The 16,765-nt window shown below is 34.2% G+C and overlaps 2 protein-coding genes across 2 annotated transcripts; both read left to right on the top strand.

Moving 5' to 3' along the window:
• Window positions 1–2,598: 2,598 nt before the first annotated feature.
• LOC107003922 (replication factor A protein 1-like) lies at window positions 2,599–4,779 on the top strand. The gene is made up of 8 exons (XM_015202169.1): window positions 2,599–2,742; window positions 2,821–3,094; window positions 3,207–3,258; window positions 3,359–3,492; window positions 3,583–3,800; window positions 3,926–4,083; window positions 4,154–4,454; window positions 4,573–4,779. Exons 1-8 carry the CDS (start codon window positions 2,599–2,601, stop codon window positions 4,777–4,779), a joined length of 1,488 nt encoding a protein of 495 aa, XP_015057655.1.
• A 3,442-nt stretch (window positions 4,780–8,221) lies between these two features.
• LOC107003921 lies at window positions 8,222–15,814 on the top strand. Its single transcript, XM_015202168.1, has 3 exons — window positions 8,222–9,317; window positions 9,677–12,399; window positions 15,677–15,814. The coding sequence occupies exons 1-3, from the start codon at window positions 8,222–8,224 to the stop codon at window positions 15,812–15,814; spliced, it is 3,957 nt and encodes a 1,318-aa protein (XP_015057654.1).
• The last annotated feature ends 951 nt before the right edge of the window (window positions 15,815–16,765 follow it).

Below are 16,765 nucleotides of genomic sequence, written 5' to 3'. Positions count from 1 at the left end.
GAAATTCTTTGGCCGACTTTCTCACTCATTTTGGGCCATAATTTGTCAAGTAGGTGATCCACCTACTTGGACTTTTTACTTGGGCCATTTTTACTTGAGAACATTGGGCGTTTTGCCACCTTACTTGTACTTAATTTGCAGCCACCATGTATCTTTAATTTAGACCATAGATCTAAGTAGGTGATGCAGCTAGTTTTACATTAAAATTATAGAAAAATTAGTTAACTACAAAATCATTCTTTTCATAACTTCTGAAATTCCCTATCATTTTAAAGTATTTCAAAATCCCTCTTTTCCACTTTTTCTCTTATTTTGCAGATACATTATTTACCTCCCTTCCGATCCAATGTTTTGGTTCCTATTTTTACATCTAAAATCACTCTCATATATCAACAATAACATCAATCACTCAATTTTTATGATTTCAAATTTATTCTCTCTCAAGTTCATCAATTTCAAGTTCCTAAAAATGGTAGAACTATTTCTTCATCAATTTTTTATTTTCAGTTCTTTAGATTTCGTTTTTTATTAAAAATGTAATGTTTTTAACTTACAATTTTCTTCTACATATGAATTCTGCTTCGTCTTTTTAGTATGGTACCTTGTGTATTTTATTTTGATGATGAAAACTTTCATGAAAATAGATCTAATCAACTGATTATGATTTCGATGATGATGATTGGGATGAAAATAGATCCTAAATCTTGTAGATCCATTAACAATGAAGAATGATAATATTTAGAAGACGAAGTTGAAGAAGGATGAAACTTCATCTTTTAAAGCAAATGTGGAAGAACCCCCAGAAAAGGATAGAATTTTCGCAGTTGTGTTATCTTTGAAGAAAATTATCTAGGATTAACAATCTTAAGAGGTTGATTTATGGATAAATGGTTATTTCTCTTAAAAATTATTTTGAATTTAAATTTTAATGTATTTTAATTTTGATCTCAGTATGTATATTTTTCTTTATTTTTGTTTATAATTGTAGTTCTTGTGGTATACAATACAAAATAGGATACTTTGAAAATTTATCTGATAAAAATAAGTTTATAAATTTAAGTATTACACAATTTTATCATTTAAGAGATTATTTATTAAGTTAATGATACACTTTATATCTAACCACGACAATGTATACTTCAACACGTACCAATTACATAAATTAATGTATCAAATATATTATTTTATCTTTCCCTTATATGTGATATTTAACTTAAAGTTATAGTAAATATGGTCGTTCACAATCATGATGTATCAAATACATTATTATTAAAACAAAAAAAATATTATATAAGTATTTTACCAGATTATAAAATTTAATAGTTTAACGATATGATTAAATTATTCTCCAGCAGAAATATACACAAAGTTGAACAAATTTCTATTTATTAATATTTAATTATAACGCCTCATAATATTGGAAATTGAATGTATTTTTATAAAAAAAAATTGTATCACTTTTCTTTGGGTAAGAAAGTACAAGATCGCGTGTTGTGATTTTCATGCCTATAACGTCCACAACGATTTTTGTTCGTAGTTGGCTTATCACTTGAGTTCTTTTTCTTTATTTTCGTGACCGTCCAAGCATTCTTTTGTATTGAGATGACAAGACAATTTTTTATTTGGTAATGCAAACATTGAATCTTTATAAATTGCTTATTTACCTTCCAAGGTAAATAACAATGTTTCATCAGTTGGCTTATTGTTTCTATTTAGTATTGTTTCTATAAAGTATCAATTCGACTGATTTATAATCAGTAGTTAGAATTATGTACCAAGTACATTTTTATGTATCATATTAAAGCTTATTGTATCTATTAAGTATCAATTTGATTGATTAATAGTTAGAATTATGTATCAAGTACAATTTCACATTTTAATGTATCACATTAAAGCTTATTATTTTTAGTAAGTATCAACATCATTTTTTCAACTGCAGAATATCCGATACATTATTATTAGTAGACAAAATATTTAGAAAAAAAGATATTATATATCTGATATATCGTTGCTTCAAATGATACCTTGTTTATATGTCGTCTCTTTTAACTTTGGCACATATCACAACTATTGATACTATTATTCTATCCAATACAAAATTTACAAACAACTAAGTATCACACACACAACAATGCATACCAAACTAAGTGTCACACACACAACAATGCATACCAAACTAACTTTATCAAAAATCATATATATATATAAAAGAAAATTTTATTGTCGCCTACGTGGCAGCTTCCCCATCCAGAAAACCCTTCCACTTTACAATATTCCCTAAAATACCCTTTTTAAAATGATCCCCCACACCAGCCGCCTCTTCAACCCAAACAATCTGTCGTTTTACTTTCTGTTTTTCCTTCTTCACACAACGTGTCCTTTCGCCGGAAACAACCATTCATTCTGCCTTCTCCGAAACAACACGCCTCATCGTCAACGGTTTCAACCTCTTTATAAAATGGCTAACACCCTTCGTAGCACCCATTCTCTATCGCTTCTTTCTGACTAAAAATATAAACAGTCTTCTACTTTCTGCCAAAGAGTCTTTCTGACTACAATTATAAACAGTCTTCTACTTTCTGCCAAAGAAATCTAAACATGGCCTATTCACTTCTTTCTGATTTGGATGCTACTCGCGATGACTGGCTGATTAGAGTCCGAGTCTGTCGGCAGTGGGAATTTATTAATTTCAAGCGCAGCCCAGAAATGATAAGCCTTGACATGATACTAATTGATGAAAAGGTATGCATACTTCACATCCTCCGCTTCTTATTTTTAATATCGTTATTATGCAGTGTCTTCCACATTGACTTCTCTCAGGGAACTTTGATGCACGCAATAATATGGAAGAACCAAGTCAATAAGTTTCGTGATAAGTTGAGTGAAGGATTTGCAGTCATTATTAGAAACTTCAAAGTTTCAGCATTAACCGGTGACTACAGACCAGTACAGTCGAACTTTAAAATAACATTTTTGCGGAAAATTGCCATCCAAAAACTACAGGATGATATTGTCCATATCCCTCAGAATGGTTTTCAGTTTATTCAACCAGAAGTTATTCGCTCAAGGATCAACAACAACATTCTACTGTCAGGTATATTTATTCCTTTCATTTATGTTAGACGCTGTGTGGACCGTATACAATGAATAATTCCCCTCCTAACTTGTAGATGTTGTTGGATGCTTATGCGGAAATGGTGATGTAGAAAGTGTGGGTTCAAAATGGCAGAAGCGCGACATACACATTTTAACCGATCCGTAACTTTCTTAACTCATTTACGTTCATATTCATTCATCCCCAAATTGCAGCATCAAAACTCATTGATTCACTGTGTAACACATTACAATTATCTTTTAGAGATGATCTGACTATCAAAGCAAGGATAACTTTGTGGGAGGACCATGGCGAATCATTTTACCCCTATGTGTATCCCAACGATTTTGGACCCTACATTGTCATTATCACTGCTACAACGGTCAAAGAATTCAGAGGTATGTACTTATTCTGAACATGCTGCAACATTATAGTAGTGACATGTATATGCCGTTATGACAATTAAGTTGTTGTTTATTTCATAATAGGCGAACTAACTTTTGCCACCACCGCTGCAAGTAAAATTTATGTCAATCTTAAAATGGACAACATCACCGCCTTGCTTCATAAATTCTCAAAGAAGTCAGTTGATATTGTAACTATTGCGAGTGGAAACTCAAGTAACGTTCCCAATGCACAAGCTATGTTTGAAAACAGGATGACTGTTGCAGAATTATTAGATTCTGAATGGAGTCCCGACATAGAGGTTAGTACCATAATAACCCTTCAAACAAAAATCACCTTTCCTTTTATCAACATACTTCCTCTTTTAAATATGTGTACCGATGTTTATATGTTTTAATGTATCTATCTTCATTATTCATATGGTAGGAATGTGTGGTTACACTCCGCGCGCAGATCACTGCAATAGAGAATTTCTTTGATTGGTATTACATTTCATGTAACTTCTGCAACAAGAAAGTTGAATCCTCAAATGGTGTCTACACATGCCAGAAGTGCAACAAACAATGTGACTTACCATTGATTAGGTAAGCAACTAATAAACATTCTATTCACACCTTATATTTGAAGGAACACTAACGTTTTATACTCACACAGGTTTAAAATCCACATTAACGTCAAGGACAATGGTGGGAACACTACTTTGGTCCTGTTTAATGGAGTCGCTGAAAAACTTCTTGATACTTCTGCTCACAAGTTGGTTAATCGTTTGTCCAAAAGCGAGAGTAATATAACGCCCCAGATTCAAAGTCTTTGCGGGATGGAATTGGTCTTCAGACTCAAATTGAGCAGTTTCAATTTGAAAGAAGGGCTGGAAAACTATACAGTCACAAAAGTTTATGTGCCTGATGAAGAATTAGAATTGCAGCACCGCATAAACAAAGACAAAAGGGTTAAGGTATACAGTGTTTTTTTTTTGTCAAATTCGAACTCTCTTGATAGTAAATCAGTCATCTTCTATACCATCCATTCAACATAAACCCTCCTTAATTATTGGAATGGTTTTTACTGTACAGGGTAAAGAGAAATTGGAAGATTCCACTGAACAAACAGACTTCAATGCGGAAGGATTAAACACAGACTACTCTAAAGAACTTTCTGATGAAGAAGACACTTTCATTTCCAAACAAAGAGTTTATTCAAGAAAGTTCAAGAAGCGAAGGAACTTATTTATAGCTGACAGTGAAGAGAGTGATGATGACACCATAAAAAGGACAAAGTAGAGTTATTTTTATGCTAGGGACCTTAACATTATTAGTTTGATCAAAAAGTGACAAGTTTTTTTGTTTAACAGTGGCTATATATAGTTGATGTTTGTTATGGTAGGTGATTAGGTTTAGTTTAGTGTCAAATAATCTTTCATTACTAAATGCACATTTCTATCAAAGTTGAGTTGTTTATATATGCCATCTCCCAACACACATTTTGCTCCTCAAGTTATGCGTAGCTACTTATCAAGTTCACAATTAGTCGCTCAACTTACGGTATTTTGAAAATCCTCACCCACAAACATATTACACTTTGTTGGGAGTCGTTACCGCATAGTTGAACAATAAAATGCAATAATTACAAAACCATTTTCGGAGAAGTCAAACAAAGATACAAAGTTGTTGCATGAGCAGCTTTCTGTATGGCCCTTGCACCTCTCCAAATCTCATGCTGAATTGCTGCATTCTGCTTTTCACCGCCAGACTATTAAAATATTGCATTTGCGTATAAGAGCATCTAAAAGGGTACGATAACCAGCACTAGCTCCTCCATATTTACTAACAGCAGCGATAGCAGCTTCAAGTGCATCAGCCCCTGAATCAAAAGAGTAGATTGGTACACAAAAAAAAATAGTTGGAAGCAACAAACATCAACTCTAAACTTTACTGCCAAGGAGTCAACTTACAGTGAATAGCTGTGACAACCGACTCAGCATTTTCTTTCAACTTCGCATATGCTGCCTTACAGAATATACTGTATCTGTTATAAAGATACAAAGTTGTTGCATGAGCAGCTTTCTGTATGGCCCTTGCACCTCTCCAAATCTCATGCTGAATTGCTGCATTCTGCTTTTCACCGCCAGACTATTAAAATATTGCATTTGCTATTCCAGCAAACAAATATAACTCACTTTCGCCGTCATTACGAGGCCCATAAACCTGCATACAAAACTCAAAACACTTACTAAACAGATACAAAACTAGAGCCATCTTCGCAGACATTGTTTGTGGTGGCTGTAAATCATCTGAAATGACAATTTTATCATTTCACAATTCATGAGATCTTGTAATACTAGGTACTAAGATTTGATATTTTTCCTCTTTAGCAGGGATTAGTTTCATTGCCGTAATAGATACTCGGTAGAGTCCAATGGCTGTAGATACAAGTCATGTTTGAGAAGATCATTTTCTCACTTTGTTTTTGCTGATGAATTAGTTTTGCAAGTGATTTTTTGTTTCTTTATATGTCTCTTGTACATAAAATGTTCAAATTTAAAAAATTTTCTTCCATCAGTCACTTTATGTTTAAGGAAAATAATATCAGCATTCTTCTTTGAGAAAACAAAGGGCATATTCAGGCATTGAATTAATGTTCTGTCACCATATTTTCTATCACACAGACATGAACAGACTACACACTTGAGTGATAGCTAAGTTACATTCTAAGATAAAGCAAAACTCAGCAGAGATTCAACCAACAGACACGTAAAATCTTTTTCCATATCATTTTTAAAAGTCATATTCTTAGACAGCCCAAGAACACAGGCATAAGTGCAATTCATGAGGAGCTTTTGATCTATGAAGAAGAGCCAAACAGAATTTCAAAAACGTCTTAATTCCAATTATCTAAAACTATATGTATAAAAATGAACCATGAAGAAATAACTCATTCAGAAGGAGCTCCATTTAGAAGTGTCTCAGTCTCATCATGTTTTAAGTCATCTTTCATATTTGCGATGCGAGTATAAAAGGCAGACACTATACAAAATAACGTATTTGACAATCGCAACATATTCCACCACATAATCCCCACAACATCTCTGGAGTACTAAAAAATATGCGGTTCAACACATAAACCACAATGAAACTAATTAGTTAAAACTAAATAAAAAGAATCAACTACGAAAACAAAACGACATGACAACTGACTGTCTTAATGGACTACTCAACTCTGCCGCACCGAAACGTTGTGTCCTTTCGAACACTTAAAACACACCAATTCCAACCCCCAGAACGAAATGGTGTGTCCTTTCATACGGTTAATTTACACTGATTCCTATTGATATAAAATAGGAACAAACAATTACTTTCTTCATAACACAACTAAAATAGAACCTTCTGCTACTACGAAATCTATTGCAACACATTGCTCTATCAAGAGAACCAGATTGGGCAGAAATCTTACCATCAAATCTATTGCACTACACTAAAAAATCAGTACACCATATATTGGCCAGTATTCTTACCAACATAAATTTTTTAAAAAATTCAGAATTACCAGATCATGGGGCCAGACATAATGGATTTGATAACACACAGTATTAAGGCATTTTGTGGGTCTACAGATATTTCCTCCGACATTCAGGAACTACACCAAATTCTACCTCATTTAGAAAGCAAATACAGGAAGTCCAAAAAAAATATGAAGAGTAATACATTAACAACAACCTATAATACGCAGACAGAGGAATTAGTAAATATAAGAAAATTACTGCCAAAGTATTCTCGCCTGAAGAGGAAACTCACATTACTTCAGAGGAAATACAAAGATCAAACACAGAAGCAAGCGGATTTGGTTGTACGTTTTCTCAAAAAAATGGCAAACGAGATGAAACTAACTAATATCACAACTATAAAACGGCAACAACACATACATGGTACGTTCAAATTAACTCGAACATACCACCACACCCGACCCAATTAGTTAAATTGTATACTACTTCATACGTAAGAAATATAAAAACTAAAAAACGTGATAAAATATATCAATTACACATGCACATTATCTGTTACTATGTAACTCCCTTCTCTTACATTATGTGAATGCCTGACACATAAAACAATAAACAGAGAAATATGATTGCTAGAAATTAAATGAACCCATTCTTTACTAATAAACAACTTCTCAGATGTACAATACTTAGTAACTAACATTTTCAAAACTATTTTACAGGGATCCAACCTAACCAGTCCTATGATTCGGTTATGGATGAATATGAAGACGTATCAAATCCAAATCAGTATCACAGAGGCAGCAACCCTGTCATTTGCCAGAAAACAAGTACATTTAAAAAACTTATAATTTGATACATTATAACCTATGCACCTAACTCTACATAAGGTTAGGAAATTCAATATTTGTGCATATAATAGTTAAACTCATTAGCTACAATCTTCTATGACAGGTGCATACAAGAAAGCTTGGAATTTAGGCCCTCCAACCTACACCTGCCAATATTGCGGAGCAATTCTATGGTATGAAGAACGGACAATCAAAAGTACAAATACACGACAACCCAAATTTTCAATATGTTGTATGGAAGGTCGTGTTCGTTTACCATTACTGAGCCAACCACCACCCTACCTTCAATATCTTTTGAGCACTACATCCGGACAAATAGGTGTACACTTTAGAAAAAATATCAGGGTATACAACTCCATGTTCGCATTTACATCTATGGGAGGCCGAGTTGACAAATCAATAAATCGTACAAAAGGTGCTTATGTATTCAGAATCAGTGGACATAATTATCATCATATTGGCTCTCTCTTACCTGAAATTGGGAAAAAACCACAATTTGCACAACTATATATATATGATACGGACAATGAAATAAAAAATCGAATCAACAGTCTAATGCATGAAGAAGTTCAAGTAGACATTGTTCAGGGAATATGTGAAATGCTCAACGAGCATAATGTTCTGGTAAAATCATTTCGTATGGCAAGGGATAGATATAGAGAACAACCACAAACAGAGTTTCGCCTACGTCTTCTATCAGAAAGGATTAACGACGGTCGGCAATACAATATACCTACGGCTTCAGAAGTAGCTGGATTGATCATTGGCGATCTTACAGATGCCAACTTCCAGCGAGATGTTATTGTTGAACACCGCAAAAATGGGCTCCAAAGGATCACCGATTTGCACCCAAGTTTCATGTCAATGACTTACCCATTAATACACCCATACGGTGAAGATGGATATAGACTGGGAATACAATTGGTGTCTCAAAGCCAAAAAACTTACACACGAGAGCACATGACAATGAGACAATATTATGGATACCGCATACAACAACGGCTTAATGAGGGGCGCACACTTATACCGGCTGGCAGGCTACTGCAGCAGTACATTGTGGATGGTTACATGGCAATTGAAGAGGAGCGATTTAGATATATACGCAATAACCAACCAAAGCTTCGGGCTGATCTTTTTGGGGGCTTAATGGATGCTGTTGTGCGTGGAGATTCTGATTGTTCACAGGTCGGGAAAACAATTATATTACCTTCGTCACACACGGGTGGACCTCGCTACAGGGCACAAAATTATCAAGATGCAATGGCTATATGTAGATGGGCTGGATACCCGAATTTATTTCTTACCTTCACATGTAACCCAAAGTGGCCAGAAATAAAGGCAATGTTTCACCTAATTGGTCAACATGACGATGGTAGTCGGGTAGACATCATATGCAGGGTTTTCCAGATCAAGCTAGCCCAACTAATGCAACATATTAAAAAAGATAAACCATTCGGGACAGTAATAGCATGTAAGTTCTTTCTATCAAATACTCTTATATACCTCCATACTTTAGCGCACTGTATGCATCATCTAAAAATGTATTAACATATTACAAAATAGTTTACTAAATAGTGCCAACTAAGACAAGGAAATATCCACCTTAAAATAGCCAGATGCACCACCCAATTTACCAAGAATTAAACAAGGGAATTCTGTACAAAAAACTACACTACGCACGAAATACATGATATACACGTGAAATACTTTATTTTGGAATTTATATGAACGGGAAAAGAGAAATACTCCCTAAAAAAACAGAAGGAACTACAATATTAAATAGGAATTAATACGGCTTCCAACATCCTAACCAAAGCCATTACTATGCAGGTATATATACAATTGAGTTCCAGAAAAGAGGCTTGCCACATGCACATATATTGTTGTTCCTTCATGAATCACAAAAAAATCCTACAGCGGAACATATTGACAGACTAATATCCGCTGAAATACCTGACCTTGAAGAAGATCCAGATGGGTATAATGCAGTGAAGAACTTTATGATACACGGACCATGCGGACAACTAAATCCCTGCTGCCCATGTATGAGACAAGGGAAGTGCACAAAGCATTTCCCTAAGAAATACAATGACCAGACAAATTTTGATTCGGATGGATTCCCTATTTATAGGAGACGCAACACAGGTATTGAAGTGAAGAAAAATGGAGCCAGCCTAGACAACAGATATGTTGTTCCGTACAATAGGAACTTGCTTGTGCAATTTAATGCACACATAAATGTTGAAGTCTGCAACTACTCAAGGTCAGTGAAGTATCTATTCAAGTATGTTCATAAAGGGTCTGATAGAGCAACAGCAATAATAGAATCAACAGATTCAACAAAAGACAACGATGAGATCAGAAAGTATCTAGATTGCAGATACATTTCAGCTACCGAAGCATGCTGGAGGATATTCCAATTTGACATACATTACAGACAACCAGCAGTTGAGCGACTACCATTCCATTTACAAGGACAAAACACCATAATATTCGAAGAATCAAGGCGAGCTGAAAGCATATTAAACAGACCAGATATTGAAAAACCAAAATTTACTGAATGGTTTGAAGCAAACAAAGAGTACCCCGATGCAAGAGATCTAACATATTCTGATTTTCCTACACGGTGGGTATGGAATGCAAAAAAAAAAAAATGGACTAGGAGGAAAAAAGGTCGGGCAGTTGGTAGAATCTATTTTGCACATCCAGCAAGTGGAGAGCGTTTTTATCTGCGCATGTTGTTAAATTTTGTCAAAGGCTGCACTTCATTTGAAAGCATAAGAAGAATTAATGGAGTAGATTATAAAACCTATCGAGAGGCTTGCTACGCATTAGGCTTATTAGATGACGACAAGGAGTGGAATGACTGCTTGTCAGAGGCTGCCCAATGGGCAAGTGGAAATGAACTGCGCAATCTATTTGTGACTATTCTTATTCACTGCCAAGTTTCAGATTCACACAAGCTTTGGGAGAATAACTACAACATATTATCAGAAGATATCACATCGATGCAGAGAAAGCGTTTACATCTGAAAGATTTGCAACTAACTGACAAACAAATAGAAGCGTATTCCCTGTTAGAAATTGAAAACATGCTCATAAAACAGGGAAGAAGTTTGCGAGACATAGAAGGGATGCCACTGCCAGATAATACATTAATGCGGAATGTGGGAAATCGCCTAATTAATGAAGAGCTAGACTATGACAAAGGTGAACTAAAAAAAATGCACGACAAATCATTTAAACTATTAAATAGTTTTCAATTACCGGCATATGAGGCAATAATATCATCCGTTGATAATAAAGAAGGCAGATTATTTTTTATACACGGACATGGTGGTACAGGCAAGACATTTCTATGGAATACAATTATTTCAAAAATCAGATCAGAATCAAAAATAGTTCTACCAGTCGCCACTTCAGGTATAGCAGCTTTATTGTTGCCGAACGGCAGGACTGCTCATTCGCGGTTCCATATTCCGCTTGACGTCACACCCGAGTCAACATGTGACATAAAACAAGGAAGCCAATTAGCAGAACTACTAAAGAAAACATGTTTGATAATTTGGGATGAAGCTCCAATGGCAAACAAATATTGTTTAGAAGCCTTAGACAAGAGCTTGAGGGACATTCTTCGAGATAGGTATGAAAATAGTTCTGACAGGCCTTTTGGGGGACTAACAATCGTGTGTGGTGGTGATTTCAGACAAATCCTGCCGGTAATTCCAAAAGGAACAGGAGCTGATATTGTTGATGCGTCGCTAAACAATTCGCACCTGTGGCCCTACTTTTCAATTTATGAACTGAAGGAAAATATGCGTCTTACTTGTGGAAAAGTCATGGGTTCTGAAGCTGAAAGAATTGCAAGTTTTGATAGATGGTTATTGCAGATTGGAGATGGATCAGTTTATGCTGATAAAAAGATGGAACTCATTAAGCTACCGCCTGATATATCCATTGCACCATCACACAATCAATTGGAATCAATTGTAGATGCAGTATATCCATCTCTATTACAGAATTACAACGACCCGACATACTTGAAAGAAAGAGCCATACTAACACCAAAAAATGAAATGGTTCATGATCTAAATGAAAAAATAATGAATATTATACCAGGGGAAGGAAGAACCTACTACAGCTCTGACAATGTGTGCAAAGCAAGTGTGAACACTAATGAGGAAGATATATTGTACCCCACTGAATTCCTTAATAACTTACGATTCTCAGGCATCCCTAACCATGATATACACTTAAAAGTAGGAAGTCCGGTTATGCTTCTTAGAAATCTCAATCAAACAGAAGGACTATGCAACGGTACAAGATTAATGATCACACATCTGGGAAAATGGTCTGTAAATGCAAACATCATATCTGGTAAGAACATCGGCACAACAGTCACAATACCCAGAATTATCATGTCTCCAAATGATTCAAAATGGCCATTCAAGCTTAATAGACGACAACTTCCTTTGGCAACCTGTTATGCCATGACAATCAATAAAAGTCAAGGACAAACTCTGCAGACGGTTGGACTGTATCTTCCAAAACAGGTATTCACACATGGACAATTATATGTCGCAGCATCACGTGTAACAACAAGAGAAGGATTGAAAATATTAAATGCAGACGAGGACAGTGAAGACCATACACACATTAAAAATATTGTTTACAGAGAAATATTCCAGAATGTATATCCAAGACTTGTAGAAACACATGATGTCACGTTATAAACAACATAGTCAATCCAAAAAATGACGCATCAGCTACAAATACATACATTGAAGGTGATCACTCACATAACGAATGGTTATACGAAACTTACAAAGGACAATATGGAAACCATATGAACATGAATCACATATAATGTAAGGACAATTGAATCTGGAGCTTACAATTGCACACAATATGGAGTTTGTGTTTCAATAGGACTAACTTATTAAATATTAATGTAATTTAAAGTTGTAATACACAACAGATATATGAATCGCTAGGTGTACATTTTATACGCCCCTCTTATATTGGCCCCTATTTTGTGACATACAATTGCACACAATATGGACTTTGTGTTTCAATAGGACTAACTTATTAAATATTAATGTAATTCAAAGTTGTAATACACAACATATATATGAATCGCTAGGTGTACATTTTATACGCCCCTCTTATATTGGACCCTATTCTGTGACAGCCAATTAAATAAATAATAAAGAATGTGGGAACTTGGAATATGTAAAAAACGAGCATAAACGAAATATGGCACAAATGATTAATAAAATGATCAACAATTACTACGAAGATATACATGGAAAAAAAATATTATATATTGATAATAAATCACGGTGATCACACGAAATAACAATATTAACCTATGATAATGAGTGAGCTAATTAAACAAAACAAACCGCGCGAAGCGCGGACGTTTTTCCTAGTTAAGAATAAAAAAAGGTAACCAGAACTGAAAACATAACATATTTCATTTTTCGCATCACAAAATAATAACCTATAAGTACTTCATAAAGTATCTACTTTTAGAATTATTAGACATTTAGCATAAAAATACTTCTAAAAAGGAAGTACAAGAATCTTTCAGGAAGAAAGTACATGTTTGCGTCCCTTTTTTCATCTTCAACACACACTTCACCTGTTATTGCATCAAAATTTTATGTCTCTCATCACTATTATCCGATGTATCAATGCATAGTGAATACATACCGAATCTTATACCAGATGTTTCATCATTCCTATTTACAATTTCACCCCATAACATTCTGAATACACAATGGAGACAAATAACATTCAACAATATATCTGATCTCAATGTTTTTATTTCAATTAATCAATACTCAATTCAGCTGCAATTGTTGAAATAAGATTTACGAACGAAATATTTTCTCCAACTACTATCATATAACTTCTATATCACTCGGTTCTAACATCACTTTTCCATAATCCAAAATGCCTTAACTAGATCAAAATATTCATTTCGAATCTTCACAAATTGTGTTCCAAAATAGTTTGAATCAAACATTAATGTTTTTTGAATAAAAAGTAAGAAGATTTCACAATTTGAAAAATTTAAAATTATAATTGAGTTAGAGGTTTATGACTGATTGGTTGAAGAAAGAAATATACGCGTGGTTTGTGAAAGTCAATTATTTATGTTTTTAATCCCTTATTTAATACTTAAAATGATAACAACAACTTAATAATTTAAGTATCAACCATTATTAATTAAAGTATCTACCTACAATATTATGTATCCGAAAAACACTAAAAAGGGGGATTTTTAGTAACTAATGAAAGAGTGGGGATAGGAAGTAATTTCTTTCTTATACTATGTGATTTGCCTAGTTTTTACTAAAGTTATTTCTTATGGGCTTGGGAAGATTGGTTCTTGGCTTTCCATTTTCCCCTTATTCTTCTATTCAACTTAGGCAAGATTAATACAAGTAGGTGTAGTAGACTTGGCCCAATAACATGGTCAAAAAAGTATTAGCAGGTGATGTACCTACTTGGTCCTTTAGGATGGTCAATAACTCAAAGTAGGTGATGCACCTACTTCTTACCTACTAGCTTAGTGAAGTCAAGGAAGCACCTCAATACTTTATTCCATTTCTAGACCTTAATAACTTTAAACTTATATACTCTATGTCATTGTAAACTTTAGACTCAAATACAACCTTATTAGCTCAAATTTAAATGCTTCAATCGACGTCAACTTAATAGGATCGTACAAAAATCTATGGACAGTTCATTTTAAACCTATTATATTTCCACTAGTCGCATAGGAAACCGAATCCATAACTTTACTACAAGGAAGTTTATAAGTATTATATAAATAGAACTAGTACATGTAAAATTCTGGGTGTTACTGGATAATTGAAAGATTTTCAAGATAAGGGTTTTATTTGACAAATTTGAGGTAGACAATAGTATGAAGATTGTGAGAAAAGCTTTCAGGAATTGAAAGAGAAGTTGACTACTTCCAAGTTTTGATTTTATCGGAAGGTACTCAAGGTTTTGTGGTATATTTTTATGCATCTAGAGTTTGTTTAGGTTGTGTGTTAATGAAGAATGACAAAGTTATAGCTTTTGCCTCTTGACAATTGAAAGTTCATGAGAAGAATTACCAAACCCATAACTTAGAGTTTGTTGTTGCAGTATTCTCTTTAAAAATATGGTGTTATTATCTTTATGGTGTTTATGCGAATGTGTTCACCGATCACAAGAGTCTTCAGGGTGTGTTTAGTTAGAATGTTTAATCTTAAAAAGGGAGAGTGGTTAGAGATACACAAAGATTATGACAAGAGTATTGTTTATCACCAAGGTAAGACTAGTATTGTTGTTGAAGCATTGAACAAGTTCTCTACAGGTGCCATATTAAGAAAAATTAGAAAGGGTTAGCAAAAAGATTCATAGAGGCTTGAATGATTAGGAGTTCGATTAATTGATTCCACAGAACGAGGAATAGTGGTGATGAATAGGTTTGAATCATTATTAGTGTGAGAAGTAATAGGAAAGCAAGACCAAGACCCTATCTTTCTTTAATTAAAGGCAAAGGTTCATAAGCAAAAAGTAATGGATTTTGAACAAGTGAGAGATGGTGTATTGAGATATCAAGGTAGGTTTTGTGTACCAATAGTAGATGATGGAGTTACAGGAAAGTTTCACCTATGAAGGGTGTTGTGAGATTTGGTAAGAAGGGGAAGCTCAGTCCCCAATATATAGGTCCTTACAGAATATCCAAGAGTATGCAATGTTGCTTATGAGTTAGAACTACTACCAGAGTTAGCAGTAGTCAATCCGTTGATTCATGTCTCCATGTAGAAAAAGTGCATGGGAGATCCTTCTTTGATCATTCAAGCTAAAAATATTGGGATCAAGGCTATCTTATCTTATGAAGAGGTTCCGGTTAATTCGTCGAATTCTCAAGTTGAGGACAAAGCATCAGCCAAGGTCCTTTAAAGGAACCAATTTGTTGAAGAAGTCACTAGGGAAGCTGAAGAGTACATGAAGAAGAGATACCTACATATCTTTGAATACGGAGAAAATGCAGACAAAGGTACTAATTCTCTTCTTAGTACTCTTTGAATTATGAGTGAGCATGTTGTTTGTTGCATTAGCTTGTTGGGTGTTTAAACTAGATGTTACCTCCCTTATCCTAGTAACAATAATCTCATTATAGAATAAATGTTCCCATGGGGGAGATACTGTAATACATCGGAAATTGAAATAGCTAGGAAGAATCTTAAGAGTTAAAATATTCATTTTTTAAAATATCACAAATTTAAAAATTTGTTTAAGTTAGGAAAAAGTTTAGTTCTTGTCATTTTAAAACGGTCATAACTTCTAGGTCATGACGAGTTAGGTTTAATTCAAAATATGGTTGGGATGCTCTTGGAATGATCTTTCCAACGCTGCCAAGTTTGCACATTTCTGAGTTTGTATGAGTGAGTTATGCCTTTTAGAAGTTGGGATATTAGAATAAGAAATGTTTAAATCCGTATTTTTTAAATTCAGTTTTGTCTTTTCCTTACCCAACGTAATTAATTAGTTATTGGTAACATTTTTAGGGCTAAACTGATGGGATTCAATTTACACTTTCACCAAGTAGAGTTAGGGTTTTTGGAGAAAGAAGACTAGAGAAAAGAGAAGAGAAAAATCAAGATTCGTCGTTTTCGTAAGGAGTTGATTGCAGATTACTTCAAGGATTTAATAATACAAGGTATGTGAGATTTTCATAATGTCGTGTGTGTTCACCCACGTTCCAAGTATGTTTGATTCAGCGTGAATCATTCTAAAAGAATTGGAATTTGAATGTTCTTTAATTGTTTTTGTTCTTAAACACGAGTTGCCATTTAGGAGTTTCTTGATGATTAAAGTGTTGTTTCTTGAGTTTTCTAAGTAAGATCTTGG

Source organism: Solanum pennellii, chromosome 11, assembly GCF_001406875.1.
Source record: "Solanum pennellii chromosome 11, SPENNV200".
Lineage (NCBI taxonomy): Eukaryota > Viridiplantae > Streptophyta > Magnoliopsida > Solanales > Solanaceae > Solanum > Solanum pennellii.
The sequence above is the reverse complement of the archived record's forward strand: the minus strand, read 5'-3'. Positions and strand labels throughout refer to the sequence as shown.